The sequence below is a fragment of the Battus philenor genome, unplaced genomic scaffold (genome assembly GCF_028537555.1).
Source record: "Battus philenor isolate CCGP_79_NKW_IND1 unplaced genomic scaffold, ilBatPhil1.0.hap1 SCAF_3, whole genome shotgun sequence".
NCBI lineage: Eukaryota > Metazoa > Arthropoda > Insecta > Lepidoptera > Papilionidae > Battus > Battus philenor.
The window spans coordinates 8,756,197-8,779,438 of record NW_027181693.1 but is presented as its reverse complement, the minus strand read 5'-3'; the positions used below and the strand labels follow the sequence as shown (position 1 = coordinate 8,779,438).

At 34.8% G+C, this 23,242-nt stretch overlaps 1 protein-coding gene across 7 annotated transcripts in view; it reads right to left on the bottom strand.

The window, feature by feature from the left end:
- Window positions 1-3,346: 3,346 nt before the first annotated feature.
- grh (grainy head) overlaps window positions 3,347-23,242 on the bottom strand; it is a 102,377-nt gene continuing 82,481 nt past the window's right edge. For 6 of the 7 annotated variants that reach the window (XM_068770985.1, XM_068770984.1, XM_068770983.1 and 3 more), the window contains 8 exons: window positions 17,531-17,642; window positions 11,073-11,167; window positions 8,544-8,600; window positions 7,734-7,832; window positions 7,319-7,653; window positions 6,784-6,985; window positions 6,195-6,259; window positions 3,347-5,909 (listed from right to left, as the gene is read on the bottom strand). In XM_068770985.1, coding sequence (XP_068627086.1) covers window positions 5,768-5,909; window positions 6,195-6,259; window positions 6,784-6,985; window positions 7,319-7,653; window positions 7,734-7,832; window positions 8,544-8,600; window positions 11,073-11,167; window positions 17,531-17,642 — 1,107 coding nt within the window. In that variant the 3' untranslated portion in view covers window positions 3,347-5,767. The remainder of the gene's footprint in view (window positions 5,910-6,194; window positions 6,260-6,783; window positions 6,986-7,318; window positions 7,654-7,733; window positions 7,833-8,543; window positions 8,601-11,072; window positions 11,168-17,530; window positions 17,643-23,242) is intronic. The other variant, XM_068770986.1, reaches the window with a different exon arrangement.

The window sequence follows — 23,242 nt, the reverse complement described above, 5'->3', positions numbered from 1 at the left end:
ATTTATGTTTTGAATGATTCCCGTAACCATGTGCATACGACATATTTATAGGTCATTGATAGATGAATACAAACTTTAGTGTTGATGAAAAATAATTCGTTCTTTGTTTTATTTGCTAGAATTTTTACTATAAAAATCTTGCCTGCTGTATGTAATAACTCTTCGCAAAATTGAGTCATTTTTAATTTTAAATGTTCAACAAGAGAATAAATGTACCCATTAAAATTATTGTTGTGAGCTTATATAGTTTTATGTGAATTTATAAATACAGCATAATAGGAAAAAATAAAGCAATCAGGTCGTATTATAAATATAAATATCGTTTATCCATTTAACTGTTGATTTTAAAATATATTCGGATCTCTAAAAACCTTTCAAATTAATAAGAAAATTAGTCTTAAATAAACAAAAAATAAACTATTTTGGTCTTCGGACTTTAAAGTTAATGTTTCAAATGTAGTAAATATACTCAAAGTAATAAAAATAACTATCATTAGTTTCAGTATTAGAACAAATTTTTTGTTCTGCTTATTTTGGTCACGTTTATACGTGTGTATACGGTATTTGTTTCAGTATTTTCTAATATTACAGATTTTTTATTCTGCTTATTTGATTCACGTTCTTTAATTATCGTAGGCTTGGCTTGTTAAAATAGTAATATTTTTATTAGTATTTATTTCAGTATTAGAACAGATTTTTTATATTGCTTATTTTAGTCACGTTCTTCATTCATAGTAGCCTTCTTGCTATAATAATGATGTATAGGTAACACGGTAGTTAGGTTCCTTGAAAATCCCGTGTTGTGTAAAACCATTTTACATGAGCTAGTACAAAAAGGGGATTAAAAAAAGGGAATAAAATTCAATCTAACACAACCCTAATTTAATGTATTTATTCGTCGTCAGTGCTCAGTATAATCAACGAAGAAAATATTTTATCGGTGGAACGATTTGATGGAATGGCTTCATTTTCAAAACTTTTTTTCTCTATTTAATGTTTTTGTATGTTTACCCCCTCTTAAATAGATCTGTAATAGAACTTTGCTTGTTGGTTCTTATTAGGTTATTGTAAATTTCGCCGTATGGAAACTTTTTTACTTGGAAGGGTCTGTATTCCATAAAATGACTAGAGATTTTTCGCTAAGCAAAGGCCTTCTTGTAAATTTTGAAATGTAAATTTTTTAACTGCACAATCACAGTAGCTAGCGTCCTCAAATAGATTTAATTAGCGTCCATACATGCCTATGCCATTAAATCCTCTTTGTCAACTACTTCTTCCTCTAATAAATCTTGAATATCTTCAATCAAACCTTCGCCTCCGATTGATTATGCGACTTTTAATATGTCACCAATTTAATTTTTCTGAAGTTTTACGTATGTTTTCTGTTTCAACTGAAGTGGGCGATATCTTCTTCCAACATACATTTAAGATTGATATTCTTGTTCCTTACAGCGACAAAGATATGATTTACAATACTTGATTGAATATTTCTTCCAATTTACTGTAAGGATCTTCTTATATACTACATTTTAAAAGTATAAATAATACCTTGATCCAATGGTTACAGTAAAGACGTTAGGTGGTAGGAACACCGTTCTGACGTTGGGTCATATCTTGTGGTAGGCGCGGAGCAATATTTAACATTAATAGCGGCTTGAAAGGCAAATTTTATGGCCTTTAATCACTGTCAACGCTTGGGACAAAACAATTTAAAAACTTATCTTTAAATATGGAAATATATATAATTCCCAAAGCTTTTGGATTTGTTTTCTAGTATACCAGCAGGGTGTTTTTATTTACGTGATTTTTAGTGCACGAATAATCAAATATTTGTAAACTAGCAAGGCTTTCGTCATAAAGCTCTTCGAAGCATTACTACACAAAAAGATAGTTAGACGATCTTCGGGCACCTTAAATCCGGGTGAAGTTTTTTCATCTTTTGGTGATAAAGGTTTTACTGGGCATTTTTTTCTACCAAAGCCCAGTTTCGTCGACATTTAAAACCTGATCCGCTGTGTATCCTTCCTTACGATACGTCTTATCGGCTTCGTGATGAACCGACACAGACTCTCCTTGGATTCTTATGCTATGAATTTCAAAACACTTTTTGAACGCTTTATCTTTAGGACAGTAAGTCTCCCCGCGGCCGTAGAAGTACATACAGTATGTACATTAAATTTCGAGTTTTCTCATCACTTTATAGCGAAACCGTGTTATAGAATGCCGTGTTGTAGGAAAGTTCCCGCAATTTAAGAATCGTGTTATCGCGTAACTATGTTATAAGATACCATGTTGTACGAGTGCTACTTGTATTCTAGTCGTTTTTAAAACTTTACGTAGTTTTAATGTATATTTGATTAATTGGTGTGTTTTAGTATTACTTGAATGAAGAGTAGATCATATTTCTATAATTATTTATGTTAAAACTTGATAGTAAGTTAATATGTTGGTAAATTTGCAAACATAAGTGCCTAGAGTAGAATGTGCCGATACTTAGTATTTAATTTTCTAACGCAGTGTTTTAATGATTATCATTAAATATATTTCACCAAAAGTTCTTAGTTAATAGATTCTTTGATTTTGCGGTAAATCAACATATGGTTCATGTAAGATAGATGGAGTGTCTCATTTATTTACAAATATTTTATATACGCATTAAATTAAGAATTCGACTGATCTTGAAACGTAGTTTTCATTGTATTTTCTTTGCTTCAAAATATCTTCATGTATTTTTCTCTTACCTTACTAAAGTTGTTGTCCTGTAATATTGAAAAAAAAACTACACCTTTTAGACTTGCTAAATAATTATAATATTCAACATATTACAATCTAATGTCGATGCTTTAGTAATGTTTATGTATTGCTTCTCAAGTTATTTATGTGGGAAATTGTTGTTTAATTATAATAAGTCATTAATAAAAATATTATGAAAGTTATTGTGTTGTTCATTGTTCATTAATAGCTATTTGTTATAAGAGTAAAAAATGTGATCAGTGGCAATTATAAAAAAAAAATATAAGTTTTAGTATCCAATCTCACAATTTAAATCTCATTTTTAAAAAATGTTTGTCGAACAACTGATATTCAGGTTTGCTGAATGCTTGTATTAAAAGTCCAACAACCTAATTCATGTTACGATTGAAGTCATCTATCTCCTCTAGTAACTAGTAACATGCAATAAACAATGTATAAAAATTAAAAAAAATACCTAAACTTATTTTAAAATGTTTGAACTAGATCAGTAGTTAATAATCTAGATTCACAATAGTGAAATTAACATATAGAAAGGGAATAGTTAATAATTAAAACAACCTGGATGTTTTGAAGAAAAACATTTTTATTTAGATTATAAACTTTGATAAAAATAATTATATTAATAATATTTTTATGACAACTTACAAATATTCATCATATAAAAGAATAACGTAACATCTATGTAATTAAAAATTAAGTACAGTAAAATTTTATAACGAAAATGCACTAACATTTTCAAGTTATGATCATAACTAGTGTGACTATCTCCCCGGCGAGTCCGCGGCGTGCCGGCAGCACACGTTGCGTTCCTTCCTGACCGGCGCAACCGGTGCAATCGCCCTCACAATATACAACACACATTTTATCCTAAACTCTGATTAAAAATTGCACAACAACGCTTAGCGACACCTGCCGGCGACGACGCGAACGCGCTTTTACTCTTAAACTGCTTTACGTATTTTATTGCTACTGACGTTTGTGACTTATGACGAGATTCAAAATCACGATCTAAAACCATTGTAAGTAAACATTAAAGCTGCACAATTTATAATCATAAGTACATATAATATAAATAAATATTATTATTTCGATACGTATAAGTAGGTAAAATATAAAACAATGTTAGAGTCCGCCCCGTATGAGAAAGGTAAATGCAGACTTTGAGCAATGAGATGCGTTAAAAGTAATAAAATTAATTTTTATAGAGAGATTTCGATTTACTTAATAATAGTGAAGAGATATTAACGAGTGTGTAAAATATAAATGTATGGAAGATAACGATTTTCTACGCGCAGGACTTAACTAGTCACAACGCAAGCGCAGCTCGATTCGCAAGAAAACGATAATACATAAAATATCAATAATCCATAGCATTATCTTAAGTTTGACCTACTTTTAAGATCTGTGACATAATGCAACAAACTAAACTAATGTTCTACACCTAAGTAATCTAAATTATGTCATAATATGGCAGTTAATCGAACCGTCTGCACTAGGCACATCCTTACACAAAACCTTGGGCGACTTTGTCTGCGACCAATCCCTTGGAGAAAACAGAACCTGGTTCTGAATTTCGAAATAATCGGTGGAAATTCACTTAATAACATAAGATAATTTGGGAAATATCAAATTAATTTCAATTCGTTATCAACGACTATTATTTGATGTCTTGCTCGTTGTTGTCAACGATGTTATAAAAGTTGGAACGATGAAAAAAATATAGACAAAAAAAAAACATTTCAAATCGAAGAATAAGCCCTAGACAAAAATGATGCTCACGTTCTTGTTTGTTACTTTCATGGCTCGATCACTAACGTAATGAAATCGAAAATATAAAGATTATAAAAACTATTTAATGAAATAAATCCTAAAATACTTATCATACCACTCCCGACAAAGATGTTAATGTTGCAAAAAGAAATTTGTGACTAAATTGATATTGTTAGAAGTATACATACGTGTGACCGTGTATAACACATATACGTTGAAATGTTTACCAGCCGAATAATTGACGATTGTTACTTTTCTACTGTCAACAAATTGAATATTGTTACTTATTGTTATTGGCACTTATATATGGGAAAAATGTAAATAAAATAAACGATCAGAATTTTGAGCACTTTGAAATGTAATTCATATAAGCGGTTTACTGAATCACTGAATGATTTCGACCTTAATACTAACGTCATCTTCACTAAATGATTGAATTGAGCGAGCTTATAAAAGCAAACTTACTTATAAAACTTAACAAAGTGGATGGCATTTAATTTGACTTAACACACTTAGAAGATAATAACATTAATATTACGTCATAGGCACTTTATTGTCCTTATTTACTGTAGATTAAATATCTACACATTATTAAATGTTTGTGACAAGAATTCCTTACTTTATCATCATGGCAAGATTAAAAGGTACCTGTTGAAACGATAACTACAATCTAGAATGATAACCGAGTGAATGGCACACACGTTTTAATTCATCTAAGCAGCAGATTATTCATCATTTACATGTAAGGTACATATTAAAAATACGAACATAATAGTCCGGTTACAGTTACTCCTACACACTTCCGAATCATCAACATGTCACTTGCCATCATCAAACCGTTTCATGACGCTTCATAATTTCATAAGGCACTAAATTAGTTATTTACAAATTGGTTACTCTATCGATCGCCATTATAATAATGACAAACAATAATTTGTGACACTCGGTGTATTTATGACAAAATTATGGTGATGAAACACTTAATAGTAAATTTCAATCTGAGATCGACTATTTTTGAGACCTTATTATATAATTTATGGGTATTAAATGGGAATGTTTAGACAACCCTTCGCGTAATCCGCCATTTATAACCAGTACTTATATCCGAAATGTTCAATTGTAAGTGTGAATTATTAGAGAGCGCATTAAGGAAACGATCTAAAATTTTGAAATTTACAGCTGATGAGGCGACCGTAGTCGTGTGGGCCGCGTGCGTGGGCGGGCGTAGGGCGCGGGCGCGGCGCTAGTGGTCGAGCGGCAGCTCAACGAATGTAATGTCATACAGGGGTTCATCTTCGCTGGCGCCAGCCGGTCGGACTTCCAACAGGAACAGATCCTCGTTGCAGTAGTACGCCAGCATTTCATCATCAATTTTGGCCGTAATCCTAAAATAATTTTTTTTAAAACACATGTTTACTTCAAAATTAAATAGCCATAATATTAAGAAAGACGCCAATGCTTTTAAAATTCTAAGGTGCCAAGTTTGCGTGGAGGAATTAAAGTAATATACAGGTATCTCTCTATCATGTTACGAAGCGTAATTAAAGGGAAATTTTGTATATTAAGCATTGTGAAGTTAGTGGCGCGCCCTCAGGACAAGCGAGGCCTTGTTAACGCGAGGCGGCCGGTAGTGCTTATAGAATTGTCTGAGGCCAATGAAAACCACTTACCCTTTCTTGTTCTTTCGATAAAGATTATTAATTGCCGAACTTGAAATTTTGTACTTATTCTCAATCTGAAAATGAGCAAAAAATAAAAAGAATTACAATGGGCCTTTGGTTTTTTTAACCGAGACGTCTCGTCTAACGAATCGCCGTTGGCTCATAACCGGTCTAGTGGTTTTATAAGACAATTTGGAGGTCTCGCGCGTCAACCACGCGAGTGGTCTGTGCAGCGGCCGGCCGCGCGGGTGTTAATTACAACATGCAGTTATGATGATCGTGTGTTGTAAGTATTAGACGGGGTTATAAAGCGCCACATCGGTTACAGCGGGCGGACGAAGCGTCTCGATTCCTTTCGTTTACGTTAACATTCAAACAGAATAAGACGTTCATAAACGAATATCGATAGCACGAGTAACCGATAAGACGGAGTCCATTTCGCTCACTCGTGCTCTGCGGTTAGCTAACATCACCAAGGTTATTGTCGTGCTCGCCGCGCTCGGCGGTTGGCGTTCTTGATACGTAACTTTGACTAACGTATGTGAAGTTTTCGGTCAATGTGACGTATCAAGCGTGTGTGGTAAGGGACGGGACTCACAGCGTGCAACAAGCCCTGCGTGGTGGGCGGCGCGACGTGGAGCGGAGTGTACACGTCGTCGGTGTCCTGACGCACGTACAGCATGACGCGCTCGCTGAGCGGCGGCGTGCTGGTGCGCGCGCGCTTGCCCAGCACGCCCTCTAATTCGAGCGAGTCTTTACGGTCGCTGTAAGGAGATAACCCGCCTACGTCAGAACGGTACCTGAAATAATAAAAAAGATTAATTATTATTAAATACGTACCTATGTACTAATTCTCCCGATTTCTCTGGAACCATAAGGCTAAGAGAATTGAAATTTAGTAAGAAGATTCTTTCGCTGAGTAGAGGTCAGCTTAGAACTATTTATACAAAATTCCACACGGAAAGAAGTTTGAAAGGGCTTCATCAAAATTGCATATATTCAAACTATAAATTTATTACAAAACTTCAGAGTTACGCCAGACAGTGCAGCAGACCGGGGAGAGCCAGTAACAAAATAATCTTGATGTTGGAAAAACAACTAGTTTCAAGTTATTTATTTCATTATATACTCACGCCGGGGCATCTGGTGGGAAGTGATTATGGAATTTCAATGCCGGCACTTGTGGTTTCGCTGCGTGTAGAAGGAAAGGCGATGCTCCTTTTAAGTGTGCTTCTGCTAAAGCTGCTTCATCGTGACCATAGAAACCTTGAATATCCATTCCAGCTAATTTGTCGATGTCTTCTGCTGGACTGAAAAGCACTGGAGGTTTTGAAAGGTCTGCCATCGAATAGAATTCACTACGCTCGGTCACCGGATGATATATTTCATCAAGCTTCTTTCTATTAGTAGCTGAAAGTTTTCTTTTAGCAGCTCTCCTTTCTTCGTCCCTTGTTTTTCTTTCCGCGCCCTTCAACAATAAAAACTTTGAAATAAAAATAGAAACATTAAAATAAAATAAAGTATGGATAATTAACATATTAATCTTACCTTATCACAAAACACTTTTATTTGGCAGTACCCTCTATGATAAACTTGGGTATCTCTAGGGTCTTCGAAAGTGTCAATTTGAATATGAAGTGGAAGTCCCTGAAAAAGATAATGTTACATGAGAAATAAGAAAATAGTTTAACGTCAACAGTTATATCTATTAGTTTTTTCTCGGTTCATCTGCTCGAATACCTTTCTCGATTTTTTGCATTTATCTATCGCCATAGTCAATTAAATAGTCACCCAAACAAATTATTTTGACTAATATGATTTCACGCTTGATAACTTTGTTTATCTCAGTGTTTTAAAAAATTGTTTGTTATAAACGTTCACAAGGGATAATTGCGATAAATTTACGAATAAGGAAAAATATGCACGTGTCTGAATCGAATCGCGTTAAAACGTCTTAATTGCGTCGGTTCGAGGTCGACGGTGCGGCGTCACCATACGCCTGATTGGTAACCGAGAGTCTGATATCGGACAGGTTTGCTATCACCCGCGTGCCGTAAATCATAGGCGGTTGCGGGTTTGTACGGGAACCCGCTGCCGCTGCCGGCTTTGTTTTGGTGTCGCGTGGCGTGTAAGCTACATGTTGTCGCGAACTGCGGCTATCAAGTGTTTCAACCGACAATGCGGTTACCGACCTCTTGATTGACGTAGTTTCGTCGGAGCATCATGTATTCCATTGTAGTATTTAGTAATAATGCTGCGCAAAAACACGCCTAATTACTGATTATATTGTGTTTACTAATTAGATGTAGTTTAATAACTTGTGCTTTCAGTACAAGCGTTTTATTCGTATTTACTGACCTTTACTCCTTTCTGACTACTGAAGTCCGTACTAAGACATTGCACTGCAATGTTGATCTGAAAGTAAAAATTTTAATAATTTACATAAAAGATGCATTGTTATTTAGTATGATATTCGTATAATTTTTTTCTTGCTTATTTAAATTGAAATGAGTGATAGACTTTATATATAAAAAATAACATTTTTATGCAGTAACAAAAACTCAGTTACATAATGTTTTGAAGTTAAAACCTTTTAGAAAGTATAAGATTCCTTATGGCAGCTTCGCACCTTTATTACAATAACATACCTAACAATGTCCTAAAAAATATGGAATCGTAATTAAAACTAAGCAAGTAAAATAAAATATAATCGTTACTTACAAAACTAAATTGCATGTGTATCTGTGAATTGTGCACGTGTATTTTCAAAATTTATTATTTACCCAAATTGTTATACTCAAACGTGTGTGTTTGTAGGGTACATAACTATTAACTATAGAAGCTACACATTGCACATTTCAAATTAACTGTAAGCACCATACCCACATCATAACTTTTTCTTCCATTTTCTTATAAAATAATTTCGTATGTGTTATATTAAAATTATCTGATAAGATGATTTCAGTGCCCGATGGCAAATAATTTTGTCGATACAAAAACTGTACGGAGAAGGCATTAATGAAACTCTTTGCACGTCGGCTGCATTACAGCGTGCGGTTGTTTTTATGCAGCAGCCGGTTACAGAGTTTGCTGGCCGCGCCGTGCCACGCATTACCTCACTCTATGCAAATGACCCCCCTCGAGTTTTTACTCGCCGCCGACACCGCCACCGATCACTGTCACAACGCATATTTACTGTTGCAAACGACTTTCATCCGGTATGGTTTTGTGTAATAATTAATAATTATATCGTACTTATCGATTATTCGCAAAAACATGGCAATACCACAACTTAAAGGATATTCTTTTTTATAAAATACAGGATTCAACGTGCAAGACGTATACCTAATGTTAAGCAGTGCATTCCTGATCATAATAATGAGGCTATTCATCACCAAATTCCCTTCATCATCATCAATTCACATCCCCATAGATATACAATAGGTTATTTGTATAACCAATTGGAAGTGGCCTGCATCCAGCAGTTTGTGACGACCTCAACAATGTCGTCTGTCTCGACATCGTCTATCTCGTGGGAGGACATCCTATACAGCACTTGCCAGTCTGTGGTCTCCACTCCAGAACCTTAACGCTCCAATGCTCATCTGTCCTAGTCGCTATGTGGCCTGCCGCCGCCACGTCTACTTGCCAATCCTTTGGGTCATGGTTTACTTTCGTTCGTTTTCGTATCTCTTCGATCTCTCTAACGATCTAATCTCTTTGATGAATACGATGAAATGTTATAACAGGCCATTTATTACGTTTAACAATGCTTGTGGAACTATTTGGTCGCGTTTGTTTTACGCTCAATGCAGCCATAACTAAGTCGATTATCTGGTAATAATCAGTTTCAATATTCCTATGTGTAAATATTAATTTTTTCGTTGTCTTAGTCATAGTTAAATTCTAATAATATGATTTTTTGTTTAATAAACACCGTTTATTAATTATCAAGTTCAAAATGCAGAATTAACAATGAAATACATCATTTTCAATTTTCAAATACAATATTTGAAATTCAATTTTCTTTGTTGTTATGAAATGTTTTTATTTTAATAATGCTAGAATAAAAACTTGACTAACGGGATTTTCATTGTCAACTTTCAACAGCAAACAATAATTAAACAAATTGCTTTTGTAATGTTGAGATGTTTCGTTTGTCAATATAGAATTTCCCAAGAATTAAGAAAGAGAGCAAAACTTTTATAAAAACAGTAATGCTAGTTTAATTATAATAATAATGGCTGGCAATGCTGCACGTTCGCTGTATGGTATGGGACTCTTTTATACGTAGTGCAGTTACCATTTTTTGCGCGGTGGACCAAGCTATTCGACCCAATATGGATACAAGCTCCAATTAAATTGATCCTTAATTAGTGCATTAAAATCATGATCCACATTTTAATTTCTTTAAAAAAGAAGCACGCTGTGTACTTACAATATGTCCTTAATGTATGTGCATATTTATGTATATCAGAAATAACTTACTAATTTCGCTGCGACTTATTTGCGATGAATCTAATAAATTGTTGTTCTATTGTCTTGTTCATATGACATTCTTATTTAATGTTGTATTTACCTTTCAATATAAATTGACAAAGCATACGGGAACCTTTTTAGTCACTCAAACTAGTTATTATAAATACTTAAAAGGTTTAAGCAAAATTTATAGTATGTTTATGCTTATTACGTTATTGAAAAAATACATTTTATCATGACTTTTATAAGTAGTTACTTTACTGAAAAACCTTTTATCTGTCATAGTTATGCGGATATAAACAACTTATAGATTTTACTGGAATGATTATTTAGACAAAGACAGGTTTTGAATAAAATAACTGTGATTATGGAAAATGTAAACAATGTAATGAATAAAACATTTGTCACCTTGGCGGCACTTTCGAGAGGGTTCCAGTACACCGCGATGGCGTTGTGCGCCACCTCTTCGATGCAGCCGGCGAGACCGATGCTGTTCTTCGTGTCTGTAATAAAACAAAAGAACGTCATTAATCTTGTCTATAGATAATTGTGGGCAAACCTCATGGAGATTTCGATTAAGATATTAACGCACAATACGTCATTGACGAGCGAAATATATTTTGCGAGACGTGAATAATAACACGATATTATCGATAGGTCCGAGGGTGTAATGCGGATGGCCGTGATAATGACTACATAGAATTTGGTATCCTTTGAGTGATTCATATAACGTAAACAATATCTTTCCTTTATTACTATTCAATGACGTCACCACTGTTTTTATGCTACAAAAGAGAGCTGTTCCTAAAATCTATATGAGAGCGCACTAAGGGATAAGTTTTGCGAAGATTATTAATATACATATTCAAAACAAATGTGGCACATGTAATAAAAACGGTAATAATAATTATAAGAAAATGACGATGCGATGTCCACAAAGCTAGCTGTGCAAATAAAGATAAGCTTGTTATCCCTTTCTCTAGGATTCATAAAATTAGTAACTTTTGTGCGTAATCCCATGTAATGTTTCATATAATAAATTTAACAAAATAACTTGTAAAGTGATAATAACGCTTGGGAATGAATTGCTTTATCATTTAATTAAAAACATATATTGTAAAAATAACCTTAAACCAGTCTTATTTTGTTTGGGCTTTTCAGAGAGCGCGACATGAGCGAACATGAGGGGTATATATTATAGTTTTAACTTGATGCCGATAGGAGAACATAATTTGATTCTAGTTTTTTTTTTTCAAATGGGACTCCTTTGGTATTCTTCTTATGACTTACACGAGTGGTCGGTCACCTTACGGTGTACCGGGGGCATGGGTGTCGCCTACGCGATCCTATGTGGATATATGAATAAATTATTCATATTTTTGTATTAGAATAAATTTTTTAAATTCTATGATTAATATATAGTATATGTCCTAAATTATTATTTCTAATAAAAAATCAATACTTCATTAATGATAGATAATGAAAATTATTCAAATGGTTTGGTTATTTATTTAACTTAAAAGATTTTATTGTACTTATTCTTCTTCTCTTCTTTCAGCCGATGGAGGCTCATTGCCAGGCATAGGCCTCTCCCAGGGATCGCCATTTAATTAGTGTTTAATAGTGTATTGAACAAATATTTTATTACATTTGTAATAGATTGGAGAGGACGAAAGGACAAGCGCGTGAGGTCGTTAGTGAGTAATCGCTAGGTGGTGGCTGGTCGCGTGGGCGCCCGCTATCACTCGGGCCGCAATCTGTGCGGGCGCGAGCTGTTCGCTGACGTGTTTATGGGACGCAGTACTACCGCCGCCCGCCCTCACGATGCCTTATTGTTTGGCTGGCTTTAACGAATTTACGAGACAAACTAACATTGCTGCTATTTGGCGCGAGCTAACACCTACTCAACACATTTGTAATTGTTACTTTTCAGTCGTAACTACTATCTCAAGTTTAAGCAAACTATGGCTGTATTGAAACAATATTACTATCGTTCTTTTGCGTTTTAAGTAAGAACGAACAGTTCCCTTAAAAGATGCGTATTTTCAACTTTTAATAAGATGCTTTATTGCCAAAGCTAATACATTTATTATTTACACAAGTAAATGAAGCGATAATTATTTTTTACACGTTCTTACCTCTCGTCTCCAAAAATTTTTACTTTTAAAATTTAGGCTAATTGCAAATAATACAAAAAACGACACAACAATGTATTAAGGTATGTCTCAATAATGATTTGCGGTCATTATTTTGGTTTCATTAATTTAATCGCAACTATAATAGATTCTGTGAAGACTATTATGTAATATAATTTAATTGCAACAGATATATTATTTTAAAATATATAAGGTTCGTGTCAATTAAACGCGTTCCACGGTATGTCTTTAAATTAATGTACAGTCAAAGTATTATTCATGGCTCAAGACTGAATGCATTCCTTAATGAGGTTACTCTGACCAATGTACTCGGTAAATATGAAAGCTTCCAATGAAAATGTATGTACTAAATTGTGCAACGGCATAATTAAAAGAATAACTTCATTTTTCACAATGTTCATAATTGTGTAGTTTGACAAATGTGAGGAAGGACCACCTACGGGAGTACACAAATTACTTCAAGTTATAATGGGAAAGATATCACACATAGTATGACGTACTTTAATATCATACTTCATGCCATTAGATAAAATCCGTTGTCTCCATTACATTACATCTGATTAAATCATAATAAAATTGTACCAATAATTTTAAAAATATTTACACACAGAAATGTTTTTATTTAGCTTACATGATGATTGGTTAGAGATGCAAAAACTTTTAAAGGGGTAAATGTATTTCCTGTCAATTAATGTATCAAAAAACGTGATTAATTAAAAATTCTAAAAATTATTAGTTTCACAAAAAGTAAACAACGTTATGAATTATCATTACGTTGTTTACTATTATTAATAGCAAGGAAAACCGTTACCAAAATTTGTCCCTGCAGACTTGGCTGTCAGAAGTTATAAGCTTGTCGCATTTCAATAGAAAAAATAAATTAATATAACATATTTCAGAATGATCATGGAAATACGTATATGTAAAAGCTTTAAAGATTTTTACTCTCAAATTCGCTATATATTCATTTTTTTTAGGATTTTACACCTGTAACCTGTAACCTTGTATATTATTTGAAGAAATCAACAATCTTGTGTACCAAAACCTCTTCATTAAGCGTTTTTTGTTCAAAAATTTCTTTCCAGTTAAATATGACTGTCTCATGACCGTTCTCTAACATTAAATCACCCATGTTAACATTCTTTATTTAAGAAAATAATACTTGAGGAGATCTGGCATACTGTTATGAATATATATCGTGTGATTTTATTTATTAAATACCAAATCAGTAAGAGGAGTCAGAGGTACGTTAAACAGTAAAGAGAGGTAATCGGTATGAATATTGGCGGAAATTAAAATGTGTAGTAAAATGGGCAGAGGATCATATTTATTAGAAAGAAAACAAACTTGTAAAAATCGGGCAGAATCTAACACACGAAGTAACACGATTACTTATTGTTAAGTGCACATGTCGCAAAAGTTGCAAAAGTCTGCAAAATTTGTTATTATAATCATTGTAACAAAATACTGGAATGGGAACTGACCAGTTTTAAAATAATATTACAAAAAGAATTTGAAAAATTCGGATATAGAACTCTTCACGAAATTTTTACTTACATTTAATTATTCACTCCTTTAATCATCTACAAACATTTATGGTTACTTATAAATTAAGTTTCAGCGTCATAATGGATAAGAAAAATCATACAACAAAATATATTACAAAACACGTGAATATTTCCTTTGCAATCTCAGTCAGCAATAAAGTCACGATAGACTTATAACCGACGTCTATGATGATAAGTTTTCTTCTCTCATGAGGAGTTGTAATGAGGTCGCTGAGATCACAGAGTAACCTCATAGGTATGAGGGATGTCCTGTAACAGTGACTACTCAGACTTATTTTGTTAATTTAGGCGTTAGGAAGCTTTGCACTAGTACGTACACAGGATAACTTATATTTTGACTGAAGCTCAAAAACTTCGTCACATTGATTAGTGCCGTGAAATGGTATTGAAAACCGACATCGGTGCTTTATTTGTCATTCTAACATGTGACGTAACTTTGATCTATTATTATCATCCTGGAACCAAGAGGATTGTCTCTTCTCTCTCTTGTCTTTGGTTGAAGATTACTTCACATAACATGGTTTCTTTAGAAGAATTGCATATTAACATTAAGAGAGGAAGAAGCGACTACATTACGCGACTCTTGTTCTCGAAAAGACTAAAAATCATTTCGTTATTTCTGCTGTTTAAATTAATAGCAACAAGGTAGCAAATTCTAGCATTACCACTACCAAGTCAGCATTTGTTTACGTGTTGTTTTAGATTGAGTTCTACAACAAAATCCACATAGTAGAGTCTTCTTTAACCAGAACAACGCCTCACTGCACTCGGCCAAACTAACAACCGAGTATTTGAATATGATAGGTGTAGAATTGTGGAGTCATATTTCAAAGTTGTTCGAAGTGCTGGCCTAGCACTAGGCGACGTTAGTGAAATTCAAAAACGCCGTGCAAAACTACCAAGAAGTTGTGGGCCCTCTGCGTCTTACAATGGTTTTACAGAATGTGACATCGATTAACAAGGGGACTATTTTGATAAATAGTAAATCATTTATAACTTGATGTATACACACACACATATATACATTTATTACTCGTTGTACTCGTTATACTTTAGCGTTGCTCTCGTATCAGATATGAAGTGAATATTTTTCGGCAAATTTTAAACGGTGTTATTGTTTGTCTTATGTCTGGACATTGGTTGCATCGTGTTGTTTCAGCCAAGCGTGTTACGAGCGAAAACTGTCTAAAGGTATATCGGTGGAAGTGAAGAAGCGACGCTGCAACGGGCGGTGGACACGCAATACAAGAAGACATGCAGGTAATCGGAGAAGGTATTGTGTCGGCTCGCGGTGCGTTGCAGTCTCTTCCCGAGCCGTGTGCGCGGCCCTGCGTCCCCCGGGCTTTCACACGCCCGCGCGCAGGTGTCCGGTATCGCCCTTGACGCTCCTTCCAAGTTCGTTTAATGTATTCAAGCGTATTTTAATTGCACGATTCTCTTACAAATTACATCTGATGATTTACCATATTAACGAGAATCTCCTTGAAAATAATCTGGTGCATACAGTGGTATCATAGCCAAGAAAACGGTTAGAAAACAAAATAACTAAGAAATAATTATAAAATAGTACAGATTACACAAAACATTAAAACGCTCGATATCTTATTATTTAAATATCGTGAATTGACAATAACAAATCTCACTAACACCCACGTTTGAATTAACTCATTTGTTTTAGTCTTATACGGTTCAAACCGACAAAATTCTGCAGTGTTTAGATGTTATTTTATTTTGTATAATAACATCAACAAAAAAATAAAACTTGACTAACATCGAGATAAGCTAAAAACCTTGACATTAAACTTGGCCCGGCCGCGCGAATTAATGGCTTCCATGTTTTTATTTTCCTTGAGATTAAATTTATAGGCGCTGCTTGTGGCCGCGGCGTCAGTCATTACAAATGCTTCCAGCCTCAGTAAAGTAATGTTAGAATGTGTAAAGTGTCATATATCAGCGCTGTTTACTTGAGCCGGCCAGGCGGCCGATTAATAAGCTAGCATACCGTCGACGTTGATGACGCAAGCCTCTGTTCAGTTAATTCTTCAGCGTGGCAATAAAACCAAACTAACGTTTAATATTCGCTTTGTTAACAGAGACAGAGATAGCTTTGTGTTTCACCGTATCGAATTAAATTTAGACATAAATTTCCGTTTATTCTATCACCATTGTTTGCCAGGTATCAGAAAGTCAAAGAATGTCACGGCAGCCCTATTATCGGATGCGATAATTTTCATAGGTAGGTGCGCGGGCGGAGGCTCGTCGCACAATTAACATGCTAATGAACAGCTCCCCGATACCATCGCGGTAATTATGTCCGCGCGCGACTATATCGTATGCTTGCTTATACACGCGGCGTTCGCTTTAGACAACTTGCTGCTCATATCAAGCAATCAATGCTATCGCCGTCTTTCCAAAATGTTTATATCGAGCCTCAACTAAACAGACGCGACGACACGGGACAGGTGTTTACTGCTTCTCGGAGATGGAAGTTTCTCACGAATTTTTACGATTTCCTGTTAGTCCGTCGTTGCGTTCATAGTGCTCGTGTTGGATATCTTTATTATATCGTTTTACTTAACCTCTCCGCATGGAAACGTAACATTCTGTTTTATATTAGTAATTTAGTTGAGCCGGAATGTGTCATTAGGAGCGTAGGCAATACGCGGAGGAGGGGGTTGGGACACGGGCGGGGGATGGGGCTAGGCGGTGGCGCCACGAGTGTTTATTTTTAGACGAGCCGATTGATAGGTTTGCTGGGCGGTGTGGGCCGTGGACGGAGCGCGTTATTTATGCAAATGTCGTAACGACACATAATGGTGGGCAGAGGGGCGCGCGGCGCTCTGCCTCGCAGCTCGGTAATTAGGTCCTGCGTGCCACCGCCGCCCTCGCCGTGCTCGCCGCACGCAAAACTTCACTGCCATGTTTCTGTGTCGCCTCGAGCACGACTGACCATGTTTTTCTGCGGTAAATATCATGTCTCGAGCCCCTGTATGAGCTACTGTCTGATCGCCGTGCGTTCGCATAAGAAATGCGAGGAGTCATTGTATTTTTAAAATCATCAATTTGTATTGTAATTATTACGGCGAGTCACGCGATGTGCCGTTTATTTTAATTAAATCATAAATTGATTGCTTTGACTCACCGGCGTCTAGTATCCTTTGTTTCACTGAATGTTGTCTGCCGTGCCAGAACTGCCACGCTTTGATCTCATCTTCGGGCGACTTCTCTTCTCTGAACATCAACATAACCACGCTCTGGAACAATATCAAATTTAATATTAAACTTTAATACATAAGCAAAAGCATAACAAATATTTTATTTATTCAATGAAGTATTAATAGGTATTTATTAAAACGTCGTAAAGTTAAATAATGTAACGTACTTGTATCGTGGAGCCATACAACTTATATAATATTAAAATCATTAGAATCTTTATAAGGTATGTTTCCGCTTAATTTATCGACAAGTTTTAATGACAGAAGCGAGGGCGAGCAATGCCGTGAGCATTTCGCGAATAAACTGACTGCGATTACCTGCAGCATTTCTCAGTTATTACGTTAAACGAATATGATTACGTTGCCGAAACAGGCATCTTAATTTTATATTTCATTTAAATGCCCTATACAATGGGCTGCGCTGCGAACGCATGATTCCGTTGCAAAGTATGGGCGAAATATGTAGCGAAATATGCGTGGACAGTTTCTATGGACGAGTTAGAAAATGAAGGGAAAAAGAAGTGACTCGCGTCAGGCGTGGTGCCAGACCTAACCATATAGGGCTAACGACGAGAAAGCACCTCCGATCGTCGCCTCTGATTGATAGACAGCCACGCCGTGCGGTGACCGCACCCTGTCCAACCGCCGAAACCTATTCAAGAAAAACATTAACGATACAAACGTATCGTTTTCTTGAAACATCTTAATAGTTTGTTTATTTTACGTCTATGGGATCGTAGTCGTTTTGTTTTATTGAGATATCTGAAAGGTTTCGATAATTACAACTTATTCATCTCCGAGTTTGGCGCACACGAAGATAGTTATGGTTACATGTCTAGAATATTTTTTTGGATTTAAAAATAATAAAGCTGCAATGAATTAAGAATTTTTATAACATGTTCTTTCGCTGCGTGTATTCTTGGAAAAGTTAAAGTCTACAAAGATAAAGTGCTCGATACCATAACGGCAGTGTTATCGTACTTGGATCGCAATTAAATACGGCAAGGACCCTCGGTTACGGTATTGGCAACGAGCAATAAAAACAATGTTTTATTATGAATCGATGTATTTATGAGTAATTTGCGTCGGCGACTAGCTACGCTTTTCTATAAGCGGGACACTGGCTTTCTCCGGAGATCGCACATAAACTGAACGGAATCATGCATACTAATATGTAGATAGCCCATGTATAAAATTGTAACGGTGCACTCCGCCTCTACGTCGCAACGTCTCCGCTAATAAATATCAACATTTACTGCTTTATTAGAATTCCCCAAATTCATAATGCATGCTTAACTGTAAATACGAATTAGATGGTAGGTCCATATCTTATCTCTTATTCATATGCCACAAAAACCAGGTTTATTAGTCTCTGACATTTTTATATTATATTTATTTACTATGACACCGCAGGTAATCAGCATCTAAAACACATTTTTGGACTGGTAGGATAAATGATTCATAAGGTCTACTAACTAATCTAAGGTCTATCCAGTTGTAATGGTTTACGTAACTTAATGCCTACTTTAAAGTTACAATTGGCACCGAACAATGTTGCCATTGTTGTTTGACAGAGACACAGAGTTATAACTAGGGCTTAAATGACTGAATTACGCAATGTATCATAGGCAAGTTTTAGTTTTATCGAATTAATATTTCTCGTTCAATTTATTATTTATTGAGTTGTTATCAGTGCTGACAATTATAGACACGATAAAGTTAAGTATTCTGATTAATTTATTTGTTTCATTTGATTTATAAATAACTACAATTAAATCGGCGAGATGCCGTTGTCGCCTGCTACAGATGTAGAAAGTAAAAATTTATTATTTGTTTAACTAAAATTTGAGAACTTAAGGAGTAAAATCAAGAATGTACTTCATAGTCTAGACTACCAGGAGGCCAAAAATATCACTAGTTCTCTTTATTAACCGTATATTCATATAAATACGATTATATAACTATTTCCTTTGCACTTGTAAATACACAAAAATGCACATACATAATGTGTACACACATGTACATACCTTAATATAAATCTAGATACTTGAAACTCAACAATTCGCGCCTAATTATATTTATTGATGCAAATGGTTTTTCGAAACAGGCTCATCATTTTTTGTGACACTCTTTGATTTAAAAAGGATTTAACGTTTTCATTTTAAATATTTTGAATGTCATAGTATCTGAAAAATCAAATTATATCGCTCTTACGACATTAGTTATTTTATTATAAGTTTACTATGTGCCCCCATTTTCAACATATTAATTCTACCGTGCTTAATTATAAATTATTAGATAAACATGAATGATATTTTTATAGACTGCAAATTAGTGACTTCGTTGCAATTTCAATTTGTATGACCGATGACTTATTACCATGTAATCGGAAAGCTCGTTTAAGTCTATCTTTTACAAAGTAAATAAACATTTACATGAAAACGCATATATAATACTGTGATCAAAAAGTAAGGTGAATTTATTCATAAATTGTAAATTCTTTATTTATTCTTCCAAATCAATTTCAACCCCCAAAGTAATCCCTGTCCGATAAAACGCACTTATGCTAACGCCAGTCCTCGAAACATTCGGGATAGTCTTTTTCCAGTATAGCCATGCAGAACTTATTCGATTCGGTTGTTATCTTCTCCATCGTACTAAAACGGCGTGTCTGCATTAGCCTTTTAGTTTTGCTAAGTAGCCAGAAGGCTTTTTTCCCCAAAAAATTAGCGATTTTGGTTACAATTGAGATTTCACGCGTTAAAGACAAAAAACTTCCTATAATATAGTTTGGGCTGAGTCAAACGATATTCCAACTTTTAACAAACAGACGCATGGCAAAAGTTCTAGGCAGTTCTACCAACCTACGAAAAAAATTACCTGCCTTCCTAAAGCCGGGGAGTTTTAAATGACAATATCACCTTATTATTTCATCACAGAATATGTCTACGAGTGTAAATAAAGTATGTAAATAACAGTTATTTAAGTTAATATCAAAAGCTTTTATATGTTTCATGACAATATTACATAATTTCTACTATTCTCGTTTTTACGTATTCAAAGTATCAATAAATACAAGTTGCGTCATCAGTTATTTATCGCAAGCTTTTATCCAAACTACTATAAAATACGAAAGGGCTTTTGAGTAATCCCATTAACTTCCGTAACTGTTGACAGAGAAAAATGTCCAAATGACGATAGCAATCGGGATTATATATCATATTAACCATTGAGATAATCTCGAAAAGTAAAGAACCTGAGTGTTTTCATTACATATTTTCTTATCTAATTAATTAGCGGGGTTGAAAAACGCCGGAGTAGAATTGAAATTCAGAACTCGGTTTTAATACTGAGTTTAACTGATTGATATGTTAAAACAATTGCCGTTTTGGTTTTAATGTTAGTAAATTATATTATCAGAACTCATTTAAAAAATTACTGCTTATCGGCCGGGCGTTCAGTCCAATCACATTGTATATACGTATAGTCGTAATGTGGAAGTGTAGATACTTCCACATAACGACTACAAGTTTCACAAGAGTTTTGCCTTCTCGGACCAGTTGCCTCCAAGTTTTCGGACCGTCAATTAATTAATCGAGTGTATCAACATTCGACCCGATTTCAGGAGCCCAGACGCGGTTGACAATCTGAGTTATCTGATTAAGCACGCTTTCTCTCCGCGTGTGTGACACACGGCGCGGCTCGCGGTGCACGTGTGTTGCCGAACGTGTTGCCTTTATTTCATCACTGTATTTGAATAACGAACTGTTCGCCGTTTATTTAATACATAACATGATCCGCTTGTAATCTTCTAACACATAAAATGGTAGTCCTAATTGTCCTAAGTAAGCTTCAATTTCCGCAGTCTTTACACCTGATCTACTGGATGGTTGGTTATAGGTGTAAAAGCTATAAAAGGGTAGATGTAAAGCTTATTTGCTATTAATTAATGTACGTTACACACCTTATCCAAAAACCAATGGTTTTAGAAATAATAAATGACGTAATGATAATATAGCAAAAAAAATTTCCGAAATTCTAATTTCTACATATTAAAATTAATTATTGTTTATTATTTGTTCCTGCAGAATTTGTACTGCAAAAAGTTTGTTGACGTGTCGCATTTCAATAGAAAAAATGAATCAACATAACAAATTTCAGAGCTATCACTCTACATAGGGTAACTGAAAATGAGCTATACATTCCCCCTTTAAAGCTTTTACACCTAAAACCAATCACCCTTTATTAGCGACTGATAATTCATGTTACGGTAAAAAGATTGATTAAAGGCTCACAACGTTCCATTTTAAAATTTACGAGATTCAGAGCCTGATTTAAAAAAGAAATAATATTTTCGTTTTAAACTAAGACACTCGATTGATCTCATTCCAGATAAATGTTCTAATTAAAACTCGTGGCCGTACTTGTAGCCACTTTGTTTCTGTACGCACCGCAATTTCTCTTTGGTGTCGTTGTTGTCGTTAATAATATTAAAGAAATGTATAGGAAAAACGTACACTCATATTACAACTTTTAATTTGCGATATATAAATGTGTATAAAAAGTGCATTTTCATAATATATAAAAAAATATTCAAGTTCCTTAACTGGTGCGCACATAAAGTTATCGTTTGAATTAATTACGTTTGTGTTTACTCATACTGACTTATAAATTTTTTTAAGACCGTATTTTAGTTAAATTATATTACCATTTTTAAGACAGAGCTACGTTGAAATTTTTTATGCATAACCACTTAAACTTTGTAACATACATTATGCCAACTATTCTATGCCGAACACATTAAAAAAATCGCGTAATCTTTATACACATTTACTAATGATCATTTTCAATTACTCCATACTTTGCTAGTAGTTTGAATATCGAATAAATTTTCAATAACTTTAGGTTAACGCTAAATTGTAAATGAAAATTTTTAAAATCTATTTTACGTTCAACATAATGAATTGTACACGCTTAATTTCAAAGTGAAAAAAAGTTTTTTTTATGTAAAAGACGTAACTCCGTCTTTCCAGATGAATGGCCTTAAAATTACCGGTATGTTACATTATCAAATCGAATAAATTTTAGACATTATCGGTTTCGCATACGAGCATCGTGCGTCGCAAGTAGCGCGTGACAGCAGCTAGCGGAACGGTTATTCGTATTCGCATCATCTGTTTATCTACGAGTTTACGTGAACAAAGCGCAATGCGTTGAATAACAGTGTTATGTAGAAGATCGTCGTCGCGTGTTTTCCTTCACCCGGGCTTTTTGTCCGGCTTCCTCGTTAGCGGGCGCGCGCGGCGCCCATCCATCAGCCCCTATCGCCTTTATGACAATTATTTATGTTTACTGTCCACGAAACTATTTCACTTACAGCTATCGATAGAACAGGAGTAATGTCCTGTCGTTGTGATACTCTGTATCTGACTATATCTGATTCGGATAGGTCTGTTTGTAAAGTGCGCTAGTTTTGCTGGTTGTTTTAACACCTAGATTATTTGCTGCGAATGTTCTCCGCGGTGAATGTCGGTTTCGACATAAATTCTGAGCGGAAATGTGGGTGTAGCTGCCGTGCGTTTGCTCGTAGAATACGTGTTGGTATTTATTTCGCATCAAATGACATTTATCAATGGCTG